The sequence below is a fragment of the Sesamum indicum genome, linkage group LG12 (assembly GCF_026168435.1).
Source record: "Sesamum indicum cultivar Baizhima isolate 11 linkage group LG12, ASM2616843v1, whole genome shotgun sequence".
In the NCBI taxonomy this organism is placed as follows: domain Eukaryota; kingdom Viridiplantae; phylum Streptophyta; class Magnoliopsida; order Lamiales; family Pedaliaceae; genus Sesamum; species Sesamum indicum.
The window spans coordinates 11,267,257-11,293,121 of record NC_142668.1 but is presented as its reverse complement, the minus strand read 5'-3'; the positions used below and the strand labels follow the sequence as shown (position 1 = coordinate 11,293,121).

At 32.2% G+C, this 25,865-nt stretch overlaps 4 protein-coding genes across 4 annotated transcripts; 1 reads left to right on the top strand and 3 right to left on the bottom strand.

Annotated features, from left to right (window-relative positions):
- Nucleotides 1-325: 325 nt before the first annotated feature.
- Nucleotides 326-4,943, top strand: LOC105165489 (Peptidase S24/S26A/S26B/S26C family protein). Its single transcript, XM_011084515.3, has 5 exons — nucleotides 326-530; nucleotides 635-859; nucleotides 2,618-2,728; nucleotides 3,951-4,019; nucleotides 4,590-4,943. The coding sequence occupies exons 1-4, from the start codon at nucleotides 390-392 to the stop codon at nucleotides 3,987-3,989; spliced, it is 516 nt and encodes a 171-aa protein (XP_011082817.1). The 5' UTR covers nucleotides 326-389; the 3' UTR covers nucleotides 3,990-4,019; nucleotides 4,590-4,943.
- A 618-nt stretch (nucleotides 4,944-5,561) lies between these two features.
- LOC105165490 (cytochrome P450 CYP72A219) lies at nucleotides 5,562-8,048 on the bottom strand. The gene is made up of 5 exons (XM_011084516.3): nucleotides 7,538-8,048; nucleotides 7,231-7,448; nucleotides 6,882-7,129; nucleotides 6,405-6,795; nucleotides 5,562-6,204 (listed from the first exon to the last, which is right to left on the bottom strand). The coding sequence occupies exons 1-5, from the start codon at nucleotides 7,818-7,820 to the stop codon at nucleotides 5,779-5,781; spliced, it is 1,566 nt and encodes a 521-aa protein (XP_011082818.1). The 5' UTR covers nucleotides 7,821-8,048; the 3' UTR covers nucleotides 5,562-5,778.
- Nucleotides 8,049-9,989: 1,941 nt separating this feature from the next.
- Nucleotides 9,990-14,397, bottom strand: LOC105165829 (cytochrome P450 CYP72A219). The gene is made up of 5 exons (XM_011084991.3): nucleotides 14,066-14,397; nucleotides 12,540-12,757; nucleotides 11,632-11,879; nucleotides 11,097-11,484; nucleotides 9,990-10,583 (listed from the first exon to the last, which is right to left on the bottom strand). The coding sequence occupies exons 1-5, from the start codon at nucleotides 14,334-14,336 to the stop codon at nucleotides 10,155-10,157; spliced, it is 1,554 nt and encodes a 517-aa protein (XP_011083293.3). The 5' UTR covers nucleotides 14,337-14,397; the 3' UTR covers nucleotides 9,990-10,154.
- Nucleotides 14,398-16,741: 2,344 nt separating this feature from the next.
- LOC105165491 (cytochrome P450 CYP72A219) lies at nucleotides 16,742-24,116 on the bottom strand. Its single transcript, XM_011084518.3, has 5 exons — nucleotides 23,765-24,116; nucleotides 21,802-22,019; nucleotides 20,917-21,173; nucleotides 18,899-19,283; nucleotides 16,742-17,313 (listed from the first exon to the last, which is right to left on the bottom strand). The coding sequence occupies exons 1-5, from the start codon at nucleotides 24,027-24,029 to the stop codon at nucleotides 16,879-16,881; spliced, it is 1,560 nt and encodes a 519-aa protein (XP_011082820.1). The 5' UTR covers nucleotides 24,030-24,116; the 3' UTR covers nucleotides 16,742-16,878.
- Between the last annotated feature and the right edge of the window lie 1,749 nt (nucleotides 24,117-25,865).

The following is a 25,865-nucleotide window of genomic DNA, read 5'->3' as shown; positions in this document are numbered from 1 at the left end:
TTGGTAAAATTCTAGTAACTATAAAATTAACTATATCAGCATACGAGGGGTCGCCAATAATATGATTGCTAGCAGCATTGCACGTCAGTTGTTCCTATTTTTTGTAATTCTCACAATTTTAATATCAATTTATTTATTTTAGATGAGTGATCTATTGCATTATTTACCAAGTTAACAATAACATATCAAATTAAAATCTAATTAAAAACAATTAATATTTTTTACCAAATAAAATATTATTACAATAATAAATCAAGATACAGTACGAATTATAAACTTTTAAAGTTGAAAAAATATTCAAAACTAAAAGAAAAATAAAAATTACAGCCGCCTTACCCAGACCAGAGTATTTGAGAGCGGGCGCCACAAATGGGAGCGGCCTTGAGAGGATGAGAGCTGCAAAACTGCTGCAATATGCTTTTCGCCAATGGAAACCCGCTGCCAAAGAAGTTCTGGGTCACTCCATTCTCCTCGCTCAATTCTTTTCCCTTTTGCACCTCACCGAAACCTACATCTGCTCCCCGACCCTAGTACGTTCTTCTTCTATTTTCTTGCTTTAATTACGGTTAATAATCTGATGCCACGTCTCCCTTTTCTCGCCTTTTTCTTTCTTGATTTTTAATTCTTGCTCAAGGTTTATGGGCCGAGCATGCTACCCACGTTGAATTTGACCGGCGACGTTTTGCTGGTTGATAAGCTGTCGTTGTTGCTGGGGAAGGTGGGGCCAGGCGACGTCGTTTTGGTGCGGTCCCCGCAGAACCCCAGGAAGTGCATAACGAAGCGCATTGTGGGCGTGGAGGGCGATACCGTCACCTTCTTGGTGGATCCCGCTCGCAGCGACCGCTCTCATTCGTTAGTGGTGCGTATATGAATATGGGGAGTAATTAGTAAGAGTATGAGGATGTTTATTATCTGTTGTGATTATTTGTTGTTTAGTTTCAGTACTCTATGCTTCCTTAAGTACAATTTTCGTTGCTGTTGACTGCCGTTGATTATTGTTAAATGTCCAATCTTTGAAGTCTTTGGAGCTTGCTTATACGCTGCAAAGTTCAAAGTTGCTAGTTGTTCTTTCACGCTGGATGTGGTGTATTTGGATATGTTAAGGTGATACAAAACAGATGCATCATGGAATGCTAAAAAAATCTGAAAGATTAGTAAGCTTATAAAATAAAATAGAAATGTGTATAAATTACGATATAAGAAGAAGTTTTAGAAAAAGATTAAACAAGACATTGCTGTCGAACTTGGATTTAAAATAGAAAATAGTTTATTTAGCAATAGTATTAAGAAAATATTTATTGTATGTGTAAGAATCACTAATTTAATCATATTACAAAGAGTTTTGGGAAAAAAATTATAAATTTCATTAATGGGTATAGCATTTGCGACAATATGATGTTATCTGACATTATTGCCAATAATATGTTGATACAGCCGGTAACATCATTCTATCGGGGATATCATTTGATATTATTGGCGATACATGTATATTCATAAAATAATAGGTATCAACAGATAGATCAGGAGGAGATGAATGATGATGATATCGTCCTTTGCTTCCAACTAGGATCTATGGGCTCGTGAGTTGTCATGAGGGATTGTGGCTTTTGGAGGGGAAGGGAAAACCTGTTTGCTCAAGTATACTGAAGCTTTTCTTGAATTATTATCTCTTGGCCCCAATTGTGGGTTTGCTTATGAAAGAGTAGAAGATGAAATTTTTTTTTGTGTGTGTGTGTGTGCATGCGTGTTGGAGGGTGTGGGGGTTGGCGGTGGTTGGTTGTGGGATGTTGCCGGAGTGACTAGAATTTGTTGGATAACAGCATCTGCAATTAAGAGTTATATCTAATTATATGAGTGAGCTTTGTGCTTGAGTATCACTTCATACCTATGAAGGCCTTGCCCCACAAAGAAAATAAAATAATTAGTGTATTTGGGGATGTATTTTGCTTGTAAATTATTAAATTTTCGTGATATGGTTTTAGCATGAAAATTGATTAGAACTTCAGAATCTGCCTAAAAATTTGGTTTTGAATTATCACCTGTAGCAATCAATAATGATTTTGAGGATATTATTTCTTGTATGTACTTTTTAAGAGGGAGTTTCTTACTGAAGTTCAGCTTATCTTCATGAATTTGAAACCTGGATGGTGTGTTGTTTAGGAGATTAACCACAATAATCATGATGTTATATTTTCTTACAAGTGGGGAATAAGAGAAGAGCATGACTTCTTGTGTTTATTTGATATCTGAATTCTTGCTCCAAATCTTAAAAAAATTGTGCATGCTTCATGCTGTTTCTGAGGAAGGTAAATCTTACAGCACGGTAACTGGGTTTAGCTTTCCCAGTTGCCTTGGCCTTTAATTAAAATATACATGTTACTTCTGTATGTATAGGAGTGCGATGATGTGGTTAGACTCTTCGACTGTATTTTACGAATTGTAGCTGTGAAATGGCTATCAGATCTGCATTCTATATCATTAATCAACCTGTACTTTAATCTCTATACTGATCTTTTCAATGACGTCTTACATGGTTATATTGTTGTTTGTCTCTGTTGAAGAAAATAATGAACTATTATAAAATTTTACAATCTTTACACTACCTTTGGAATAATAGGTTCCAAAGGGCCACGTGTGGATTCAGGGGGATAATATATATGCATCAAAAGATTCACGGCAGCTTGGCCCAATTCCTTATGGGCTGATTCTTGGCAAAGTCTTTTATAGAGTAAGCTTCCGCTGCCTTATTCGTGATTAAGTTTCTGGTTATATCTATAATTTTTTTGGTAATCTGCAGCTTTCCAGTTGGAATAATTATGACTTATATGCTTTTTTATTTTTTATGCACATAATCTACATGTCCAAGTATGTGACAATGTCTGCCTCTTTAAGCAATTTTTTCATCAGATATTGGAGTTCTGGTGCTTAAGTACTAACTCACTACTATATTTATCATGGATGGAATTTCCGGTTGTAGTTCATGTTTGATGATTTGAAATTAGAGAAAACATTTTTGTTAACTATGTTGCTCAAATATATATCGAAATGCAGTGCAAGTTAAGAACTCTCCGTGTTATGTGCATCCTAGCACCCTTACATTCTCTTTCTGAGTGCAAGTTGTTATTGTTCATTTGTTAATTATTTTCACAAGTTTTCTCTGATGCAAACAACTGACAGACACCAGATTGGGTCAGTTTAAAATCCCAAGAGTCCATTTCTCTGATTGTAATGACTTTAAAGTTTGATTCCTCTAGTTCCATTTACAATTTTATTTCAGATATCACATTTTCTTTTTTCTTTTTTATTTGATGGAGGTGAATATTCTGAATATAGGTGGCATATTTGCAAACTGTTCAAGTACAGGCATTACTTCTGGTGGCATCTTTTCAAACTTCCATAATTCGTAGTACTCTGTCCTCAAGAATCTCTGAGTTCATGAATTCAGCATCTCATTGTTTAAACACAAACTTTCTCACTATTTAAATTAGTGAGTGATTAAATCTAATAGAATGCTTGCCGTTGAGAAATTTATTAATATATACAATTAAATTAACTAGATATACGTTATGAGAGGGTTATAATAAGCATTACAAAAAGTTTAGAAATGTAAAACACTCCCACCTATTCACACTTTTATCTTATAGAAGGTAGGTAGATAGATGTGATGTCGATAGATTTTTAATATGATATGAACAAGTAAAGTCATCATTTCACGAGTGCTTCAATTGGCATGGAGTAATAGTATGTTTCTTAAAACCAACTTGAGTAACAGCAGTTTATGTTTGAAAGATGAGATGGTATGTGATCATCAATCAACTAATCTATCATGTTTATATAACAAGTCACGCACTCACGAGTTAATAAAAGTTGTAAATAGTCAACTTAGGAAGTCGTGTTATGTTGGATCTTATGTGCAATATATACTTATCCCATTATCTTCTTGTGTACAGGTGTGGCCTCCCGAAGACTTTGGCCCATTGGGACAATGAGAAATTTGAGAAACATAATTGTAATTAGAGGTATATCACCAGTGCCTTACCCTTAAATAAAAGATTGGTTTCTTAACATCTTCGTCCTTCCACATAACAGCTTCTGCAATTTTCCATCTCAACCTGTTTGGGATTTTTCAGAATCAATGTACATGTACAATACTCTTTTAGTGCTTTACCCAACCAAAACGTCTGACCCTGCTCCTGTATTCTATTCTACCTCTATTTATTGGACTGGAAAATTGGTGAACAAATGGAATGCAATGTGTTTTGCTTTTGACTCACCATTGGGATAGCTTAATCTAGTTTTACTGTGACCTACTTGGGCTCCATTTCCGGAATAACTTGTTGGCGGACTTTTCAAATGAATCTTTACAGAGAGAGAAGAGCCCGACTGAAATACTTGCTAGGAGCAACACAAGCTATCTAAAAATAAAATATAATCGAGGTCTTGATTTTTATATACTCTTTGAGCTGCTGCTATCATGCTCATACACAGAGTGAAAAGGACCCTTCGATTTAAACCAAGGCAACATCTTTTTATGCGTACCACTTATTCCCTACTACTGATGTTGATGACTTTTGCATTTGTTTTCACAGAGTTGTCTATGCTTCTTGCTACAAATCTTAGATGATAAATGAATGCCTCGCATGACTGCCCGTGGATAATCCAAACGCTTACGTGAAGGACATCAACCCAAACGAAATGCAGCTGTTGGGCGTTCCATCTCACTGGATGATATCATCTATCAACAACTTTCCAAATTTGAATTTTCTGTTCGTGTAAACAGAGAGAGGGGTGGGGTGGAAACTGTATTTTATGCTTTTTACATTATCTCTCTATCTAATGATCGTTCCATCTACCTTAACTGATGTGCTGCATTGAGTGTGGTTTTAGCTAAGAACTCAACTGCATCATCATCATATTTTTATATATTTGTATTATTATTATTAGTATTTAGTGCGATTTAAAGAAAAAGTGTGCAGTTATGTGATAAGTATAATTATTTTTATTATGTGATTGATTCGCTTTGAACGAGCAGAATTTGAGTCTGAATTTTGCTGTTTTTGGGAACTTTATATGGTTCTAAATGTGAATTTTACTAAATGCATTAGATATTTATTATGCTGTTAAGTCCTAATTACTTTCACTATTTTTAAGTGTTTAATGCAATTTATTTTCATGTGATGAACAAATTACCTTCCATGAGAAAATAATAGTGATATTTTTTTGTATTTTTTAAATGAAATAATTTACTTTCTTTTGAAAAATACAAGGATAAATTGTCGCATTTTAAAATACATAAGGTTAATTATATTTTTTTTATATGTGGTAATTTGTTGGTTACGATATTATAAGGGTGTTTTTGCATTTTTTCCCCCTGTTTTTAAGTTACCCGCAACAGTAGTTCATCACACTATTAAATAAACTTATCAGAATTGCATCATATATACGAATAGTCTTCAGTTAAAAAGTTGCATATTAACTAAAAACTTTGAAAAGCTTGTTTAAAACTTTCAAGATTTTTCTAAAAATCAAAACCAAAATTCTAAATACGTCAAAATCCAACGTCAACAAATTCTCACATCTTTTAGATTCCACTTCTTTTTCACAAACAAAACAAGAAAAGGGAAAAGATTATCATTTCACCACTTTTCACTTTCGCTCATATATAATCTCAATCCCACCACTTTTCACTCTCATACATAATTTCACAACACCAAAAGTTATGTATTTATTAAAATTCTCTCTGAAAATTTATAAAAGAAAATGAATAGCCGCCGTTGATTAGAGCCTGTGCAAAATCAGGGCAGCACCATACTGAGGCCGGAGAGTGAGAATTGAGAAAGGAGCATGCAAGTAAGAAGATGATAACTCAAATGAGAACTTCTGCAGTATCATAACCAAAGCCAGTTTTGCCTCAATCATCGCAAATTGTTGCCCCACGCACACCCGGGGCCCTGCGCTGAATGGTATGAAGGAGAACTGACCCTTCGTTGCACTCGAAATTCCCTCTGAAAACCTCTCTGGTTTAAACTGATTCACATCGTCGCCCCAAATCTTGGGATCATGATGAAGTAGGCCTATTAGCAGTATCAAATCCACCCCTACTGGTAGAGTTATGTTTCCTAGTTTCAGAGTCTTCGTCGGGGCTCGGGTAATCAGTGGAACCGGTGGGTATAGCCTCAAAACCTCGTGGAGAATCGTCGTCACCTGCATGTTTAGAGTCGATAAGCAAGGCACGTACACTTCCTCTGTGCAGGTGATAAATAGTTTTTACGAAACCTGGCAATGTTAGGTGATCGTGATACTTAAACTCAGGGCCTCTTGTTGGTTCTGGTGTTAATGTGTACTGAATGACAACTTTATTTAAAAATTTAAACTGTTAAAAATTATGGGAAGAATTATCTTACAACTTTGAGGCGGTTTAGGCCCTCAAAAGTTGGTTCGTTCTTGCCAAAAACTTGCGAAACCTCTTCCCTTGCACGAACTTGCCATTCTTGATGTTTGCTCAGCATAACCATTGTCCAAACCAGCAAAAGTGAAGTGGTTTCTGACCCTGCAAAGTAGAATAGCTTGCACTCATTGATCACATCTTCAATATCCATTCCCACATCCTTTTTCTTCCCCCCATGTTCTTCAATTTCTTTTAAATTTGATTCCATTAATGTGCTCAACAAGTCATCGCCAACGGTTTCTCCCCTTTCCATTGCTTTCTCTCTTTGGTTGATAATACCCCGTAGCAAAGACTGGATTTCTTTGGAGATAGCTCTCATTCTTCTGTTTGCCTTGGTTGGGACAAACCTGTTAACATTAAACAGTTGAAACTGAGATCACTATCTCAAGATTATTGTCCAAGACGACGAGGGAGGATCACTTAGTTTCATTACCTCCATCCAGGGATGAAAAAGAACTTCAGGAGTTCTAAAACCAGCTTCACCTGTTCCCTGTGGAGCTCAAATATTCTTCTTCCTTCTTCATGACTGCTGCCAAATGCTGTCCTGGAAATCACATCGCCTGATAAGCTTTCAAGATGAGGCCACACATCGATTTCCAGGGACCTTTCACTCCTGGAAAACATGGATTCCCATTTCTCTACCATGTTTGAACAACTCAAACGAATTGCAGATACCATATTCTGCATAGCCATGAAAGATTTAATTCAGAAATGAACAAGAAAAAGAAAGAGAAAAAGAAAAAGATGCATGAAATTTAATCATACTAGGAGCATAAAATCACCTTCAACTTCTCCATATGAAAGGCGGGGTTGATGATTTTTCTGTGTTGAGCCCATTTCTCATCCTCAAGAAACAGGAGGCCTCCAGCAATTGTTTCCCCGATAGGGTCAGGAAGTGGCTTGTGGAATACCTCAGGTTTGGTCAAAATCTCCTTCATAAGCTGTGGATCAGTAATGTTCAATCTCGGAGAAGGCCCAAACCATATGAAAGAATTCTGACCTGTTACAAATTTTGACAATACAATGAAAAACTACCCTTGTTTCAGCTCCAAAACAGATTGATTTCTATTTTCTGATGAAGCAACTTACCATACTCGTTAATGATTTGGTGGTAGTATGGAAGAATATGTGGCGCCAGATGATCGGAAAGCTGGATTGATTTCGTCTGTTCTTCTTTCGTTACTGAGATTAATGTTTTCATATCTCCAAGAAGGAATCTATACGGGTTCCCCTGGAGACCCTGTTTTCTCAGGAGTTTCTCCAGCTTCTTGGGCCTGAACCACACCCAGTTCAGTATTCTGACTGCCCATGTTATCAATCCCACGATCAGGACAGAGATGAAGATTGAGGAAAGTTTCAGTTCCATCTTCATCGTTTTCTCCAAGATTCAGCAGTGATTTTGGGTTGCTGTACAGACCATTGGGAACTTGAGCGGGTGTTGACTTAACTCGGGAAGCATCCAAATGTCGTGATTTCTGTATTCTATTCATAAGATTCGCAAGTAATTAAATTTCAGGAGATTAGGGATGAGATAATCTTGAAATAAGGAGAAAAATTTGCATGTGCGGTTTCTGAATGTGTTGCTGGGTTAGAGTCGACAGTCGGGTCACGGACAGCGCGACAAAAATTTCGACATCAGCGAAGGAAATTGGACGGTTGTTACAGATGGCGATTAATCTATAATTTTCTTGGTTTCCTGTTTTCTGTTTAAAAACAGAGGTTAGGAGTGAGCATTGTCAGCTTCCCGAGTTGGAGATTAGCTCCTCTGTCCAAATCTTATCAGATCAACCAATCAGGTTTAATTTAATTTTTGAAGTTACCATACTAAAATAATAAAGATAAATTACAATCAACTTTTTGTTTTTTTTTAATCTTAATATAATTATAAATATTTTTGTTGTTTGAAAATTATAAATATTTTTTTTAAAAATTAATAATCGTCTAACAAATATCTTTCGTAACAGCCTATTATAGAAGTATTTGTCAGATGACCGCTAATTCAAAGAAGATATTTATAATTTTTCGTATAACATGACGTATTTATAGATATAGCAAACCTCATGGGCGGCATTGTAATTTAACCTAATAATAAAGTTATGAGTTATTTATTTTTTAACTGAAATATTCAACTACAAGAAAATAAGATTATCATCATATTAAAGAGTAAATTGACTGTTAAAAAAAGAAAAAAAACTAAAGAGTAAATTTTTTAATTATCCTAGTAAAATCGTTTAGTATCCTCCGGTTTTAATTGGACATATAGCCTAAAAACCTCTTTTATTTTTCAAAACCCTGCGCAACATGTAGAGGGGTTTTGCACAATTTCTCCCATACTAAATATGCATCTTTTGCTATATATATATATATATGTGTGCGCGCGCGCTTCGGATAAAAAGGAGCAAAATAGCACATTTGCCTTCATTATAGCAAAAATATCAAAAGCGACCAAGATTCATGTCTTTTTTATCAGTTTTCGACCGAATTGACTTGTATATCCATAATTTAGATTTTAACTGAATGACACGTGGTATTATTAAAAAACCCTAAGTGATATTGTACAATAGGGGATAACTGTAGATACCAAATACTGTATGCTTTGAATAGTACTCTTGTTTTGAACTTTTATATTGACATATTTAGTTAATAATTCCCAACTTAACCGTCGGTAGGATTTTCGTTGGAAACGACCCCAGTACCCCTAACACTTTGTTGTGAATTTTAGGTTTATCACTCCATTTTGGAGACCCGAAGACCCAGGTGAGGATGACCTCAACGCTATCAATATATATATACAGTAAAACCTCTATAAATTAATACTCTATAAATTAATAAACTCTCTAAAATAATAAAATCTTCCGGTCCCGGCTTGGGCCTTTGTAAAAAATCATCAAATTCAATAAGATAATAAGATAATAATTTTTCGAAAAATTCTTTTAGAAATATTAAGTCTCTTTAAAACTCTAAATTAATAATTCATGAATATCAACAATTATAAATATTAAGGTAATTCGCTAAAATATGAAGTTTGTAATGCTTTACGCATTTGATCATTTATGGATAATTTTGCGATGCCTTTTAGATGAGAAGACATGGTTGGGTGTTAGGAATTATTTTATTTTCATATTGAGATTTATATAGTATATGTTTCATTCATCATGCATGAATATATTTAATTGGTTATAATAGTTATTTAAGTGCAACGAATTAATGTAAGCATGTATATTTAAGTAATTCCAATGAATTGAACATGCGTCTATGAATATAATAGTTAATTGTATATAATGAATTGATATTATACATGAATATATTTAATTAGTTACAAGGAATTGATTGATGCATGATTATAATCAATTAAACATGTATGAATTCATTTATTTTCAATACATATGTACTAAATTTGTTGAATTTAAAAAGTCTCTCTTTTAATTAATAAAATATTAATTTATCGATAAATTAATATCTCTCTAAATTAATAAGATTTCATGGTCCCAAGATTATTAATTTATAGAGATTTTACTGTGTATATATATATATACATTAATTCTTAAATAGCTCAATTATATTGATTTGTTTCAAACTAAAAACCATCATACATTCGTAAAGATGTAGTAAAAGCGCTCTCTCCACGTCCCAAACACAAACACTTATTCAAAGAAACTATTAACCGGAAACAACTGAAAAAGAACACATACAACAACAAGTCTTCTCATATTTTGCTGAACATGATTTTGGCTCCATACTTAGGCTGCAGAGTGAGCACCGGAACAGGAGCATGTTCATAGGATGGAGACAGCTCGAACGAGAAGTGCTGCAGAATCATAGCTAAAACCAACTTAGCTTCCACCATAGAGAAATTTTGGCCAATGCAAATGCGAGGCCCCAAACTGAATGGAAAGAATGCAGCTATTCGGCCCTTTGTTGCATTTGCTACTCCTTGAGCAAATCTTTCTGGTTTGAACTCTTTTGCATCGTCTCCCCATATTTCTTTGTCGTGATGAACGAAGAGTATTGGCAATACAAGTCCCGTTCCGGCCGGCAGAGTTGTATCCCCCAGCTTTATCTTCTCACGGGTGACTCGGGCTATTGTTGTCGCCGGTGGATATAGTCTAAGTACTTCATGGAGTATCAGATTCACCTGCAGTTGAGATTAGAGAGTATATTTTGAGAGGTAGGAATTTTGTGCCATAGTTTTAACTTTATCATTAACATTGTTTACCACCATTGATCAAACAAAATTAATGTTAAATAATAAGTTTTGATTTCGGTTAATCAATATTTTTAGCCATGAGTAAGGGTTGATAACACTTAGACTTCTTTTGAAAATGCAAAATTTCATTTCCCCCCCAAGAAATTTTAAAAATACTTGCCCACCTTCTAAAATTAATCGTTTCTACCTGATCTCCTTTTATTAGGATTTGGACGAAAAATACTGACTTTAGCATAAAAAATTATATAAATTTTCAATTTATATTTCATTTAACACTCTCATGTAAAACTCATGTTAAATCTTAAGTTTTGACTTCAGTTAGTCAACATTGGCTATGATTTTTAGTTATGAGTAAAACATTTTTCATGAGTTTCAATTGTGACTAATATTTCGACTTCGCATACAGAAACAACGGTTAGTAGTTGTTATCTGGATCCTTACCTTTTTCAATTGATTTAAACCATCAAAATCGGGGATGCTTTTTCCAAAAACCTGGAGAACCTCTTCCCGAGCTTGTGTTTGCCAATTCTGATGGATGCTGAGCATAACCATTGTCCAGACGAGCAGATTGGACGTGGTCTCCTGGCCAGCAAAGTAGAAAAGCTTGCACTCATCGATCACGTCTTCGATGCTGATTCCCAGCTCTTTCCTGTTCCCATCTCCCTCAACTTCCCTGGAATTGGACTCCAGCAGTATGCCCAACATGTCATTGCTCGTCTTCTCTCCCACCCTCATCGCCTCCTCTCTTCTCTGAATTATGCCTCTCAATACATCTCGCACTTCCCTATCTATTTCTTTCATTCTCTTGATCTTTCCCATGGGCAAAAACCTGTTAATAAAATTAACAGACGCCAATGAAACGAGCTCGTTTTTAGACGGACGTTAAAATCAGGAGAAGGGGTATATCCAATTTTTCAAACAACAAGTGGGTATTTGTAAGTATTAACAAAAACATGTCCAAAGTGGCTGATTTTACCTCAAACCTGGAATGTAAACGGTGCGACTGAGCTGGACGATGAGTTGAGCTTGTTCCCTTTGGAGCAAGAACACCTTCTTTCCTTGTTCAAAGTTGCTTCCGAATGCTGTTCGAGATATTACATCAGCTGTTAAATTCTCAAAAAAAGGCCACACATCGATCTCATGGGACGACCCTTTGTCTCCAAACATCGACTGCCATTTCTTCACAAGCTCAGTACAACTTACATGCATCATAGGAATCATATCCTGTCAACAATTTTTGTATCCAAAAACCATTCATTAGCTAATTACTTGAGGTTTTGGAAAGCATTACTAAAAATGAAATCTTATTGCCTACACTTTTAATGGCTATTGACCAAAAATAACTATTATTAATTATGGTTAAATAAAATTGATGTAAAAACTCAACTTATATACCATGAAAAGTATTTTTTGCCATGGCTCTTCGCTTAGCCGCACTAGTAAAAACTATGGCATCGTTGACTGACCGTGATCAATGACTATTTATTAGAGCTATATATTTAACCATGATTGAATATTATATTTCTTCTAATGCATCAATTACAAGGATTAATTTAGCATAATCTTTAAATAGGTCCGCTATGGATAGAATTATGTATAGAATGAATATTTGTTATTGAAATAAAAAATATTATTATGGTCAGTATGATACAAGGGAAAATTGGATGACGAGCAATATGGAAAATTCATTTAAATTTTTGTTGATGCAAATAATTTCTGTTCAAATGCTAATTATGGGTGATATTTGTTAGTGTATTTATTTTTTATAAAAAAATATACTTTTTATTAATGTAATTTTTAAATGACCTTCAATTCTAAAAATATAAAAAAAATTAAATATAATTTTTTAAATAATAGAAATGACTGTGACATGCAGAAATTTACCTTGAGCTTGGTAATGGTGAAAGCAGGATTGAGAATTCTTCTATGCTTAGCCCATTTCTGTCCCTCGTGTACGGTAAGGCCCGAAATAAGCAGTTTGTTCAATGGGTGTGCGTATACCTTTACAAACACTTCATGCTTGTTCAACACCTCCTTAATCAAATCAGGCTCTGTCACTATGATCCTTGGACTTGGTCCCTGCCATATCAAACACCTTTTACCTGCAATTAAGTACACCAATTTCCATCTTCTTTATATAAATAATAAATTAACAATTCATATGTCATTTGTTGATATCACTATTGCCAACAATCATGGAGACATTGCAATTTAAGTTCCCTAATTATGAGGATGACACTTTTAGTTATGTTCAAATTGAATTTGATAATTAAACCCTACAATTCTTTTTGATTTTTTACAAAAAGTTGGCATAAGTAAGGACAATATCCAATGAAAATTGCAATATTGAATTTGAGGTTCACATGAGGGTACATGTCGAAATTCGACTAGATTGGACTTTTTGGCTGATTTTGTCCTTAATGTGCCAATTTTATTAAATTGCTGGTTTAATTATCATATTAAATTCCAGCAAGACTAACATTTTCATCCTTTATAATTATGGAACAAAAATTGCGCTTATACCTTGCGTGTTTTGTCATTATCTTAGGGGTTGATTAAGTCGGTGAAAATTGTAATTTTAGTTTGTAATTATAGGGATCGAAAGATTTAGTCTAGTTGGAATTCAATATGGCAACTAAGCCCTCCGATTTTAAAAAATTAGAACATAAAAGTATAAAATCCACCGAAAATTGCATTAAAGCTCGAATTTGGGGCTCGCATGATGGGCACATGCCAAATTCCAGTCAAATTTATAATTTTGTAAATGGAGTTTGTCCTTAATATGTCATTTCTTTTTTTTAAAAAAATTATTAGGATTAATTGATAAATTGAATTCCAACAGGACTAAAATTACAATTTTCCTTAATAATCAATATACCAATTTCCAATATTAAACATATATAGCTAATCACCAACTACTAATGAAGCAACCCAACCCCTACAAATTGATGAGATTTGAACATGAGGTTATGTGCTTTGGTTTCACTAACTAAATTAGGCATCATAGAGTTTCAGTAACTCAAATAAATTCCGAAAATCAAGTAAGCAGTGATCAATTCATAAAATGAACAATTTTTAACCAGTAATGCACGTTTTACCCTCTGTGAATATATATCTTTCTGTTTTTTTCTTTTGGAATAGTATACGATTCATTACATCATTTGATATATTTGTAATTTCAATCAACAAATACATTCAATCGCAACAAAGAAGCAAGAAACTACTGTAATATATAGTAGACGTACCGCATCCATATTTGTAACACAAACAATTTTTTAATTGTAAGACCGCAACTTTACCGATCAAGTATGTAAATATAATTAAATAAAAGCTTACTATACTTAATTTCCACCCTCTAAGTCAATTTATATAAAAAAAAATTAAACAAGTAGGGTGAGAAAGATAGACACCGTATTTTGTGATGATGTGGTGGTGAAAGGGGAGAACATAAGGAAGAATATCCTGATGCAGAGAGATGGGGTTAGAGTGTGCAGCGACACTCATCCTGCCCACATCTTTCAAATCTCCATACCACACCCTGTATGGGTTCCCCTTCCACCCTTGTTCTCTCAGCCATTTCTCCACTCTTCTCGGCCTCACCCACACGTAATTCACTATCCGCCACGCCCAAATATACACAACTACGGCAGCCGCAGCAGCAGCAGCTATGTGAAGATTCATGATATACAGAGTTGATGAGTTTCACTTGTACAGTTTTTATTGTTGTTTTATGGGTACAACTGATGCTTGAGGCTGCTATATGTAATGGAGTGTCACCATCTGAGAAGCGTGTGCGTAAAGAATTCCATATCCTTATTATTGCCTATTATTTACAATCTAAATTCAAAAAGGTTATGAATTCGAATTTTATAGGCGTGGATCGATATATAATTTATCTTTTATAATAGTATCGTGTTTTTTTATTTATTTTAAATATTTTTATTGATTTAAAAATATCGATGTACTGAATTAGTATTTGAGTATGAATATAATGGATGGTGCAGTAATGAAAGAATTTTTATCAAATATTTTAAGGTAAAATTACAAAGGGCTCCTCGAAGTCTGTCATAATTTCAAATACTCTCTTCTTGTTTGAAAAATTATAAATATTTTCCAAATTAATGGTCGTTTAACAAATACCTCATATAATGGTTTGTTACAAGTACTTATTTGTAATAAGATCATTAATTTTAGAGAGATATTATAATTTTTTAAATATTAAAAAAATATTTATAATTATAATAATTTTTAAACAAAACAAAAGCCTCATAATTTATCCAGTATTGCATAAAAGTCAAATTTGGCATTAAAGGACAAGTCTGGAGAAACACATGGCTATGAATTGCGGAAAGAGAAGTGAGGTTACGTCTAAATTTTGATATTTATTTGCTAGAATCATTGTTCACTGTCGTCACAGACAAATCTAATCGCAGCCGCCCACTTCTTCACCACATATAAGAAAATATTAAGTGATAATTTTTTAAAATTATCACTAAAAAAATATATTAAGTGAAAATAATTTATTTATATATAATTAGTGATAAGAATTATTAGAGAATTATCAGTATAGATAATTTAGAAAATACTATTATTTATTTTATAGCGTATAATTTTTTTACTTTTGATCTAATTAGTTACGAAATTCTCTTTTTTATTTCCTAACTTTTGAAAAGCTGCATTCTTTGTTCTATGATTGATGGAACCAAGGCACATGCTCATTAAGTCCATGGTCCAAAATTGATAATTCTGTAATCAATGAGACTAAAAATATAAAGACTCTAACAGTCACGTACTAAAGATATGACATTTTCTATTAAAATATTTAATGAAAAGGTGTTGTGGGACCAAAAGTACTATTTTTTAGAATTTACGGGACAAAAAAGGAGAATTATATACTAATAGGACCAAACGTGAAAAAATCCTAAGTTACGCAAAAAAAAATATTTTTTCGCCTAAATAATTAGTGAGACACCTATATATAGTAACGGTAATTATTTGTGTCAATGATTATTGATAATAACAAATTTTGCGAAATAATACTAGTTATTAAAATCATAAATTAATTATTATGATAAAATAAAAATTCTTGTCACTGAATATATATAATAAGTACAGTATTAAAATTTTCACTTGATTATTTCGATGGCTATATAATCATTCTTTTTTTGTAGTGTCGTGCGTCTTCCAAAACTTGTTGCTCCTTTTGTTGTAGTGAAGAGCTCAAATACGTAAAGTTTTAACAATTTCTAGTAAAATATTTTTTTTTAATATATTATACTTAATTGATATTAATTTAGTTCTTGGGACAAGATTTTGAATCAATAACAACATAATCTATTGGTGCTATATACAATTACTTTCTATTAATAAGATTATTAATTTTCATAAATCTGTTGGTTAAGAGTATTTTTATTATTTTATTAAAAATGAATTAAACAACTTAATTAAAAATATATTAATTGGTGAACATGATAAATTCATTTAATTAATTAGTCAAAGTTATATGTTCTCAACCACAGAAATCTTGGTGGACGACCACGCCATAAGAAAATATTTGCTTGTTCGTCGCTAATTTTTCCATTGAACTTTTTTGTTGCTAATTTTACTAGAAATTTACGTTTTGGAACATTAATATTAATTTCTAATTATTGTAGGGAAATATTTCACTTCCAATGTTAATTTTGAAATCACACTAGATATTTCATATCATAAATGTAGGAAAATGCAATTTTGGTCCTACAATTTAGGTTGATGGTAGTTTTTGTCTAAACCTAAATTAATTTTTACAATTTAGACTTGTAACTTTAGGCAATTTTAGTTCGATTAGTTGAAAAATTGCATGTGACTTTCATACAGAACCAAAGATGTCATATCCCTTTATTCCAAGTAGGCCTGTCGATGGACGGACAATACGCAAATCGAACCCAATATTTTTATGTTAGATACAGAGCATTGACATAAGTATTTGGAGGGGATATAATTAACTTAACTAATATCTTCTGTCCATTGTTAATTTAGCATTAGCTCAATACCATCAAGGCATTATTAAAAATTCATCATTAGTTTGTAATGAATTCATTTTATACTAAAATTCAAACACAGATATTTATCTTTGAAAATTACAATCCACACCCTTTACACAGTCATTCATATCTCACATTACATAATTCAGACCCTATCAACGATCAAGACAACGTATAAAGTAAAATATGACAACAGAAAATCAAGCCTTCCTAATTTGAGTCATCATGAGATGAACCCCACACTGAGGTTGAAGAGTGAGCACATAGGAAGGGGCATGAGTGTAAGAAGGAGACAGGTCAAAGGAAAAGGCTCTCAGGATCATAGCCAGAGCCATTTTTGTCTCCATTAGGGCAAAATTGTTGCCAATGCAAATCCTGGGACCCCAACTGAATGGGAAGAAAGACAGCTGATTCTTGGTTGCCTTTGCTATTCCCTGAGAGAATCTCTCAGGCTTGAACTCTTTTGCATCTTCTCCCCAGAGGTTTTGGTCGTGATGCAATAGGATTATGGGCAGCTGAAGATGCACCCCAGCTGGTAGGGTTACTTCTCCTAGCTTCGTTTCTTTGTGGATGATCCTGTTGAATATTATGGCTGGTGGGTATAGTCTTAGCACCTCGTATAAAATCATCGTCACCTGCATGTTTATTTCACGACATTAATGTTCTTATCAATAAAAATAATTAGTGATATATGTATAGTATGCAGCTCAATGACAATAACTATAATCATTATAGTTGAGCGAGTTGTCGATGAAGATGTAAATAAATCATTTCAGTCAAATAAAGATTATAATATAGGACTAAATGCATTTTGTGTCCGTAATTTAGGATTTTTGGCTTTTTGGGATAGTATTTTGATCTTGCATTCTTCTAATTTTCATAAATTCGGTCCTTTTATTCACCGAGCTGAACTTTACTGGCAATAAGGGTGATCTCCGATTAAAAAAAATGACTATATAAAATTGTAAAATTAAAAAGATATCGAACCAAAATGCTACACTAAAAAGTTAAATGACAACAATACTGGCAAATGGGCCAATAGATACAAAAAATAAAGGACGAAAATACCAAATAACATAAGTTATGAAATCAAAAATATTAATTAAACCCTATAATATATATATATAAATAATATCGTGAAGTGGATATTTTGTAATTTTATTAGTGACAAAAAGTATATACAAATCGTCATAGTAATTGTAGCCAGTGAACAAAAGATTGTAAATACTATTGTCAATAAAAAAATAATTAGTGGCATATATATAATGTTAGCTACAACGATAATAAATACAATTGTTTTTATAGTTGAACGAGCTGGTGATATTTGCACTTGGGGATTATAATTAAAAAAAAATAGCACATTTAATTCAAATATCCCAAAAAATGCTAAATTTCTCAAAAATTAGCACATGCTTGGCACCATCTTTAATTTGGGGATTTATAATTTTTTTGTTTAATGTGGCATTTTTGTCCTAACAGAAACATTTTCACTAAATGTGCCGCCCCCTTTAATTAGTCATTGGACCAAAAGTTCAACTTCTTCTTACGTTCCTCATACTACGTTAGCAAAAATAGTCCAAAAAAATTAAAAAAAAACCCCGAAATTAACTATGTTATGTGCAAGACTTGGGATAATTCCACCCAGTTTAGCTTTCTAGACCAGATTCGAAACACATCTCTTATTTTTCTTAATTACAGTGGTCAATTGCAATTTTCAAATAATATAGGGCTGAAAGTGTGACCACCCTCTAAAAATAACATTTTTCCAAGTTTTGTTGCTAACACTGGAAGAAATATTACTTTTAACTATGATTAATTATTATAATTGAAAATAAAATATCGTGACAAATACTAATTAATCACAAGTGCACAACGATTAACTAGCCTTGTTTCTGCAAACGAGACCAAAACATTTGCTACAACTTAAAAGTGCGGTAAATATTTTGGCCGTGAGTAAAATTATTTCAAATATTGATAATCTATGGTCAAATTTATATTTTCTCATCAAATTTGTCTGATCGTATTAGAAAATATTGATATACTACAATTTTTAAATTTTAATAATTTATTGTGTTGAGAATAATCATTTTTTCTTTTTATAGCGTAAATACCTTCTATACACTGAGCGTTACTTTTTATATTTTATCCCTAAATAGTATCTTACATAACCAGGCATCAAATTAATTTCAAGTGCATCATGTGGTAGGATTTAAAACTTACAATTTTGAGACGATTCAAGCCATCAAAATCAGGTGCGCTGTCTCCGAAAACCTGGAAAAGCTCTTCTCTTGCACGTTTCTGCCAATCTTGGTGAATGCTCAACAGAAACATCGTCCAAGACAGCAGATTGGAAGTGCTTTCTTGTCCGGAAAAGTAGAAGGTCTTGCATTCCTCAATCACCTCCTCGATGCTCATTCCAGATTTCTTCCCATTTTCTTTCATTTCTTTCTCATTCGATTTCAATAATATGCCTAACAAGTCATCATCCTCTGTGGAGTTTCCGGTTTGCATGGCCGTTTGTCTTTGCTTGATGATACCCCTCAACAGGGAGCATAGATCATCGTTGATTTCTTTCAGTCTCCTGTTTCTCTTTGTTGGGACATACCTGTAGTAAGGGTTGGTTTGGTTTAATCCTATCAAATTTTAATTAACTAGGTGGTAAATAAAAATATTTAATTGATAAAAAAATAAATTATTATAATAATTACTACAAATTAAATGAATACGATAATATAAGTACAATTGCTTTTTACAAATTATTATTCCGACAACGAGAATGGGTTTGTAATTTACAAGCAAGAGGACTTTTGATAAAAAATATAAACCGGTGAGAAAATCACAAGGTAACAAAATTTTCTACTTGGCTAAGTGGAAACTGTGTGGTTCTAACCAATTGAGAGAGACTAAAAATGAAAATGTCGAAGAAATTATGTTTTAAACACATTTACATAAATTTTGATTATTATTTTTATTAATAGACAAGATAAGTTCAGACCTAAAACTTAATAAGCTAATAGACCCAAGCGGAAGCCAAGCCTTGTCAGCTACTAGGGCTCAATGGGGCTTTGCTCCACCCCTGGTAAGGGTCACCGCCATTAGCCCACAAAATGTATTTTTCGTCCTATAACTTTAGTGATGCATTTTCGATCATAAATCTTGAGTAACTTAATTTATAAAAGTTTGTAAACTTGATTAATTGGCTAGCTGTAATATTCTATTTAATAATTTTGCATTTGTGTTGATGATTTAACTCCTAATTCTCTGTAAACAATTATCCAAATCATTTAAAACAAAATTATGCAAAAGGAAATAATAGAACATAATTTAAACATGAATAGATTCGAGGTTATAGGTTGGAGCTAGTCCTACCAAACGGTGAGTATTTATTGTTATTGTAATTATATTTGGTATTTAACCCATTTGATGTGCGCTTATTGTTATCTCGATTTATTGTAATGTAAGTTTATTAATTCAATAAATGTATTTTTCAATGTTTTATAATTAAAACATTGCATCAAAATAAATCATCAAAAAGTAACAATTATCGAGTTTCAACAGTCAATGCTTAGTATATTTTTCAGTTTATTGATATTAATAAAATTATATAGTCATCATTTCTATCCCAGAAAAAAAAAGAAAAAAGAAAGACTATTAGAAATAATTTGTTGTAATTACAAACTACACATAATCTTAATTATTAAATCCTAATAAGTAATTATAAATTTCATTTTTTTATATAAAACAAAGTAATTACAACAAACTTCCCTAAAGTTTGACATAATTACGAATACCCTCTCATTATTTGAAAAATTATGAATATCCCCTAATGTTCGATGAAATTATGTAATCCTTCTATATAGAGTTGGAATTAAAACTTTGCCCCTTGCTATATATTTTTCTACAAAAAATGAAAAAAATTATTAAAAAAAAATCGAAAAGGTGGATGAAAAATTTTAAAAAAAAATTATCCACATAATCCATAAAAGAATTCTAAAAAATTATAAAAACTAAATTAAATTATAATTCATTAACCACAAAGCATTTTAATCAGTTTACCACAAAAAAATAGATAGAAACTAACAAATTCGGCTTATTGTTAAATTGTTGTTAAAATCAGGAGCATAGTAGTAATTTTTCAAATAACGAATGGATATTTGTAATTATAACCAATCTTAAGAGAGCTCGTTATAATTATAAAAAAAATGGCTCTCCGGAAAACCGTAATTTGAATGAATTACCTCCATCCTGGAACGTAAACCGACTGCAAAACCTGGCGGGTGAGCTCTGCTTGCTCTTTCTGCAGCTCGAAAATTCTTCTTCCCTCTTCATAACTACTCCCAAACGCCGTTCGCGATATCACTTGCCCCGTCAAGTCCTCGAAATACGGCCCCACATCTATTTCAATTCCCTTTCTCTTCCCCCCCTCAATTTCCACCAACTTTTCCCACTTTTCTATCATCTCCACACAGCTTCTGTGCATTGCCGGCACCATATGCTGAAATTTTCTCAATTTTGAGTTACCAATATTTACATCATAGAAACAAAAATATAGTATCGGTATTATCGGGTTAAATTATTTTTTGGTCCCATAAGTGGACCTGTTTCTCCAATTTTGGTCCCACACTCAGGTCAATTCGCACATTTACGTGTGGGACCAAAATTGAAAACATATCCACTTATTGGACCAAAAATATAATTTACCCTTATTTTGATCGCATTGACTGACGGAGAGAGTAACTGTCATTATCAATTGGACGGAAATATCTCAATGGTTCTCAAATTAAAAAAAAAACGCATATGGGACTCAATGTGCGAATTGGTTTGAGTGTGGGACCAAATTGAAAATAAATTCATTTATGGGACCACAAATATAATTTATCCGTATTATTGTCATAACATTTATGCATTAAAAAATATGGTAAATTATGTTGACACCATGAAGGTTAGACCTAATTACAAAAGCACCCCTGTTGCATATAAAATTGGTTTTAGTGAAACGTATGTATCCAGCGGATGTTTATTTGAAATTTCGTTGCACAATCGTAATTAATTAATATTCGTCATTATTTTTTATCTTTTAACCATAATAAATAATCTCAAGGAAAATTTGGATTTCTTCTTACCCTAAGCTTCTCGACGTAGAAAGCTGGATTAATGATTTTTCTGTGCTTGGACCATTTATCATCCTCGTAGCCATTTATTCCGCAGACGAGGAATCTGGCAAGTGGGTTTGGTGTCGGCTTCTTGAAGATGTGATTGTTGTTGAGGACTTCTTTTATCAGCTCAGGCTCCATGATCACAACTCTGGCTACTGGCCCAATCCACACGAAACAAGCTTTACCTGTATATATGTACCTTGATGCCTTAATTCATTAAATTTTTTACTAGTTTTTTGTACACGTAATACTTGCGCGCATATAATTAAATAAACATAATATAAATTTCCTAGTAAAAAATCATATGATTGAAAACAGATCAAGTAATTAACAATGGAATATGATGATATTTCACTATTAAAAAACGACGAGGACTGTCCGAATAAATAAATAATTATATTAGTACTACTTATTCACGGCTATGCTATGGCGGCTACTGTTGTATTTCAACAGGCGAAATTAAAACATTCATTATAATTAAAAATTATAACAAATAATTACATAAAAAAGATATTGATTGATCGTGGTCAAAATTTAAAATTTTATATTAATTTGTTTCACTGTACTAATAATATCGAGTTACCATAATTGTTGTCAAATCATACTCATTAATAACGTAGGGAATAATTTAATTTATTTATTTTTACTGTGGGTTCTACATTTGTTTAGTGACACAAGATAGGACACACACGACGATCAATAAATTGCAATCTAAGATATTCTTGGGAAAATTATAATTTAGATTGAATTTTGTTGGTTTTAAATCAATTATATGATAAGTTCAATATATTTGTGGTATGATTAGTATATAATTTAGATAAAGCAACCAATCACATGACAAGTATATCATACTTACATTGTGATTGATTTAGTCCGACAAATCTAACTAAAAAAATGGGTATCCTAGCGATGAGATTATCATTAGTCTTCTTGCTCTAGCCCTAATTATCCTAGGTTATTTTCTTGATTTCCCAAGCTACTTAGGTAGGTTAAATTCTTGACTATAGAAATTTTAAATTGGCAAAACCCAATATTACAGGACCACTCTATTCGCGGGTGGTAAGAAATCTATTCCAGAGTTGTAGTAAATCAAGGTAAATAGCGACGGTTTTCTGGCTTCTAATTGGTTAGTTTATCTAACAAGAGACGGATCACACTTCAAGATTGCTTCATCTAAACATAAAAAATCACCAGTAAAAACCTAGGTAGCTAGGTTAAACATTTTCAGCTCTTGTCCGTACAAAAGAGCTGGCTCTCATTTTCTGGGAGCTAGCTGGTGCTTTGGGCAGATGGTATTTTTGATCGTCGTATATTAAATATTTTTTTAATTTAATCTTATTTTTTATGATTGTTTTGTTTTGTATTCTATAACTTGAAATTTTTTTTGGATGTTAGTATTTATATGTATTTTTTGTGACAAATTGACATGGTTAATCAATTATAGTCAAAATATTAACCATGGTAACTGCATTGGCCCCACTTATAGGAACATTATTAATAATTGTTGCACAGTTGTAATTAATTAGTATTTATTAAGATTTTTTTATTTTTAACCATGATAAATTAATTACTACAAAAATCATATTTTATTTTTGATGAACGTCGAATTTTTTTGGGTGTGGGAGTTTTTAGAGAGTATTCATTTTCAACCAATCAAAAACTCCACTTTAAAATATATATGGATCATTTTTGCGTGGTTTCGAATAAGAATCAAGAAATAACACAAAACATTTTTGAGCTTTCTCATTGACACAAGCAATCTTATTTTAGACATAATTAGGTTAATTAATATAAAAAAAGTACAACGTGAGATCAGCCTAAGCTCCAACCTAATTAAGGATCATTACAACCTCAGCTAATTACTTAATTCCTCAAGCTCCTCCTATAATTAGAAAAACCAAGTTGTCCAAATGTAAGAAGTCATACATACCATACTTTCTGACAATGTGGTGGTGCAGTGGGATGACTCGAGGAAGAACATCATCGGACAGCTTGATGGGCTTCGAGTTCGCCTCTTTGATCATCTTCGCCATGTCGTTGGTGTCACCATACAGTATCCGGTAAGGGTTTCCGCCAAACCCCTGAGCCCTAAGCCGTTTTTCGATGTTTTTCGGCCTAATCCACACCCAATTCACTATCCTCCATGCCCATATCGCTATCGCGAAAAATAGAAATGTAAACAAGCTTGAAATCATGGTGATCTCAACGTATATATGAATGAACGAGGAAGGAGTTTTGATTTTTCTTGTCTAGAGGGGCAATTGTGAATGAAGGGTATACATCAATTTATAGTAATCATGGAAGAAGCATCTTTTAAGGTTGCCCTTTAGGCAGGCAATAGGGTTCTTATTATTACATGACTATCATATGTTTTTGACCTATCATGGAGGGGGGAATCTCATTTGCTTGTGGACCAGTTGAGCTGTAAATTTGGGGTTTTGGCTAATTAATCAAATGGCATAGGCCGTGTAGAAGCTAAGGACTAGTAAATATTATATATACTAATAATTTGTGGCATATTTATACGTGTAAATTCTATAATATTATTTATAAATAAAATATTTATTATTTAATAAGTTATATATAAAAAAAAGTTAATAATAAACTTATAAAAAAATAGTGACAGAAAAGGTGCATGAAAACTAAAAATAAATAAATAACTATCAAAATATAATAAGAGATTATGAAATTAGATGAATAAATAAAATATAAATTTAATATTGATGAAAGACAGACCAGAAAAGGAAGACAATAAAAAAGTGCTCTAACTTCCTTAATATACATTATAAATGTTTTATATTGTAATTAGAAAGCTTTCTATGAAATTTATATATATACATTCAGAGACAAAGTAGATGGGTAGGGGTATATGAATTTCTAGGTTTCAAGAATTTAAGGAAATGCAAACTAATTGAATTTTGGTTCATTTTTAATGAAATTGTGACACTTAATAAGATTAATTATATGTCTATTATGGTGAAATCACATTTTTTTTACGGGTTCAATGCATTTTGACCCCCTATGATATGAAAAATTTAAATATAAAAAATCATCCATATGTTATGAACAATGACTCACACTGCCTCTAGGTCAACCTAAATCTAGTTTTTTAGAGGGAATGATTAAAATACCCCCCATATATATGAGGAGAAATTTTATATTGTATATAATATAAAATATAAATTTTAATTAAAATATACTTGCAATATATCTATAATATATAAAATTGAAATTTTATATAGGAAAAATTATTGTTTCATATCATAGAGGGCGTAATTGCTACTTTATTTTTACAAGGGGATTTTTGAATATTCTCAATATCACAGGGGGTCCTTATATTTTTTTTCCTTTTTTACCCATTCTTAAATTTTTTTTCTATATTTAAAAAAAATCAAAGTAATATTTTTCATCTCACCGTCTAGAGGATAAATTTTCATTTAAGGGGAATATTTATAATTTCTAAAATAACGACATTATTTGTAATTATATCAAATCTAAAAAAAAAAGTTGTAATTTACCTTATATATATATATATATATATATATTTCTTTGCATGCGGTAAAAGATAATTAAATATCGTTCTTGTATAAATATCTATGTAAATCAAGTGAACATCCGCATGATTTTAAGGCGTACGTATGTATATATAAACATATTATATACAGATGAACATGATATGCAAGAGACCGTATATATATATATATATAATATAAAACATTAATATTAATATCTTCTGTATGCGTTCCTTGCGTATATATGATTTAAAAATAGATACACACACCACGTATAAATATGTGTGTATCGTGTATTTTCACTTTGAATAATGACATATATTATATTCGTTGTTATGGTATATTATGAGTTTCTACACACATACGTGTATATATACTTTTTATCAACATTGTTTAGTAATAAATAAATGTACCACATATATATGTCAAAATAAATAATAATTTGGCATAATGTGAGCAGGGGAATGAATGTATAAAAATTGCCCAGCTTGCTTTCGAGTATTGTGTCCAAAGAGAGAA

Excerpts from the sequence above, each read along its gene's own strand:
- LOC105165489 (XM_011084515.3), top strand. The coding sequence starts at position 390 with ATGAGAGCTGCAAAACTGCTGCAATATGCTTTTCGCCAATGGAAACCC. Across the intron at positions 860-2,617 it reads ACCGCTCTCATTCGTTAGTG|GTTCCAAAGGGCCACGTGTG; the intron begins GTGCGTATATGA and ends TTGGAATAATAG. Across the intron at positions 2,729-3,950 it reads TTGGCAAAGTCTTTTATAGA|GTGTGGCCTCCCGAAGACTT; the intron begins GTAAGCTTCCGC and ends TCTTGTGTACAG.
- LOC105165490 (XM_011084516.3), bottom strand. The coding sequence starts at position 7,820 with ATGAAGATGGAACTGAAACTTTCCTCAATCTTCATCTCTGTCCTGATC. Across the intron at positions 7,130-7,230 it reads TTCATATGGAGAAGTTGAAG|AATATGGTATCTGCAATTCG; the intron begins GTGATTTTATGC and ends ATGGCTATGCAG. Across the intron at positions 6,796-6,881 it reads TTTTTCATCCCTGGATGGAG|GTTTGTCCCAACCAAGGCAA; the intron begins GTAATGAAACTA and ends TAATGTTAACAG.
- LOC105165829 (XM_011084991.3), bottom strand. The coding sequence starts at position 14,336 with ATGAATCTTCACATAGCTGCTGCTGCTGCGGCTGCCGTAGTTGTGTAT. Across the intron at positions 12,758-14,065 it reads CCACATCATCACAAAATACG|GTAAAAGGTGTTTGATATGG; the intron begins GTGTCTATCTTT and ends ACTTAATTGCAG. Across the intron at positions 10,584-11,096 it reads GTTTAAATCAATTGAAAAAG|GTGAATCTGATACTCCATGA; the intron begins GTAAGGATCCAG and ends TCTCAACTGCAG.
- LOC105165491 (XM_011084518.3), bottom strand. The coding sequence starts at position 24,029 with ATGATTTCAAGCTTGTTTACATTTCTATTTTTCGCGATAGCGATATGG. Across the intron at positions 21,174-21,801 it reads TCTACGTCGAGAAGCTTAGG|CATATGGTGCCGGCAATGCA; the intron begins GTAAGAAGAAAT and ends AGAAAATTTCAG. Across the intron at positions 19,284-20,916 it reads GTTTACGTTCCAGGATGGAG|GTATGTCCCAACAAAGAGAA; the intron begins GTAATTCATTCA and ends CCCTTACTACAG.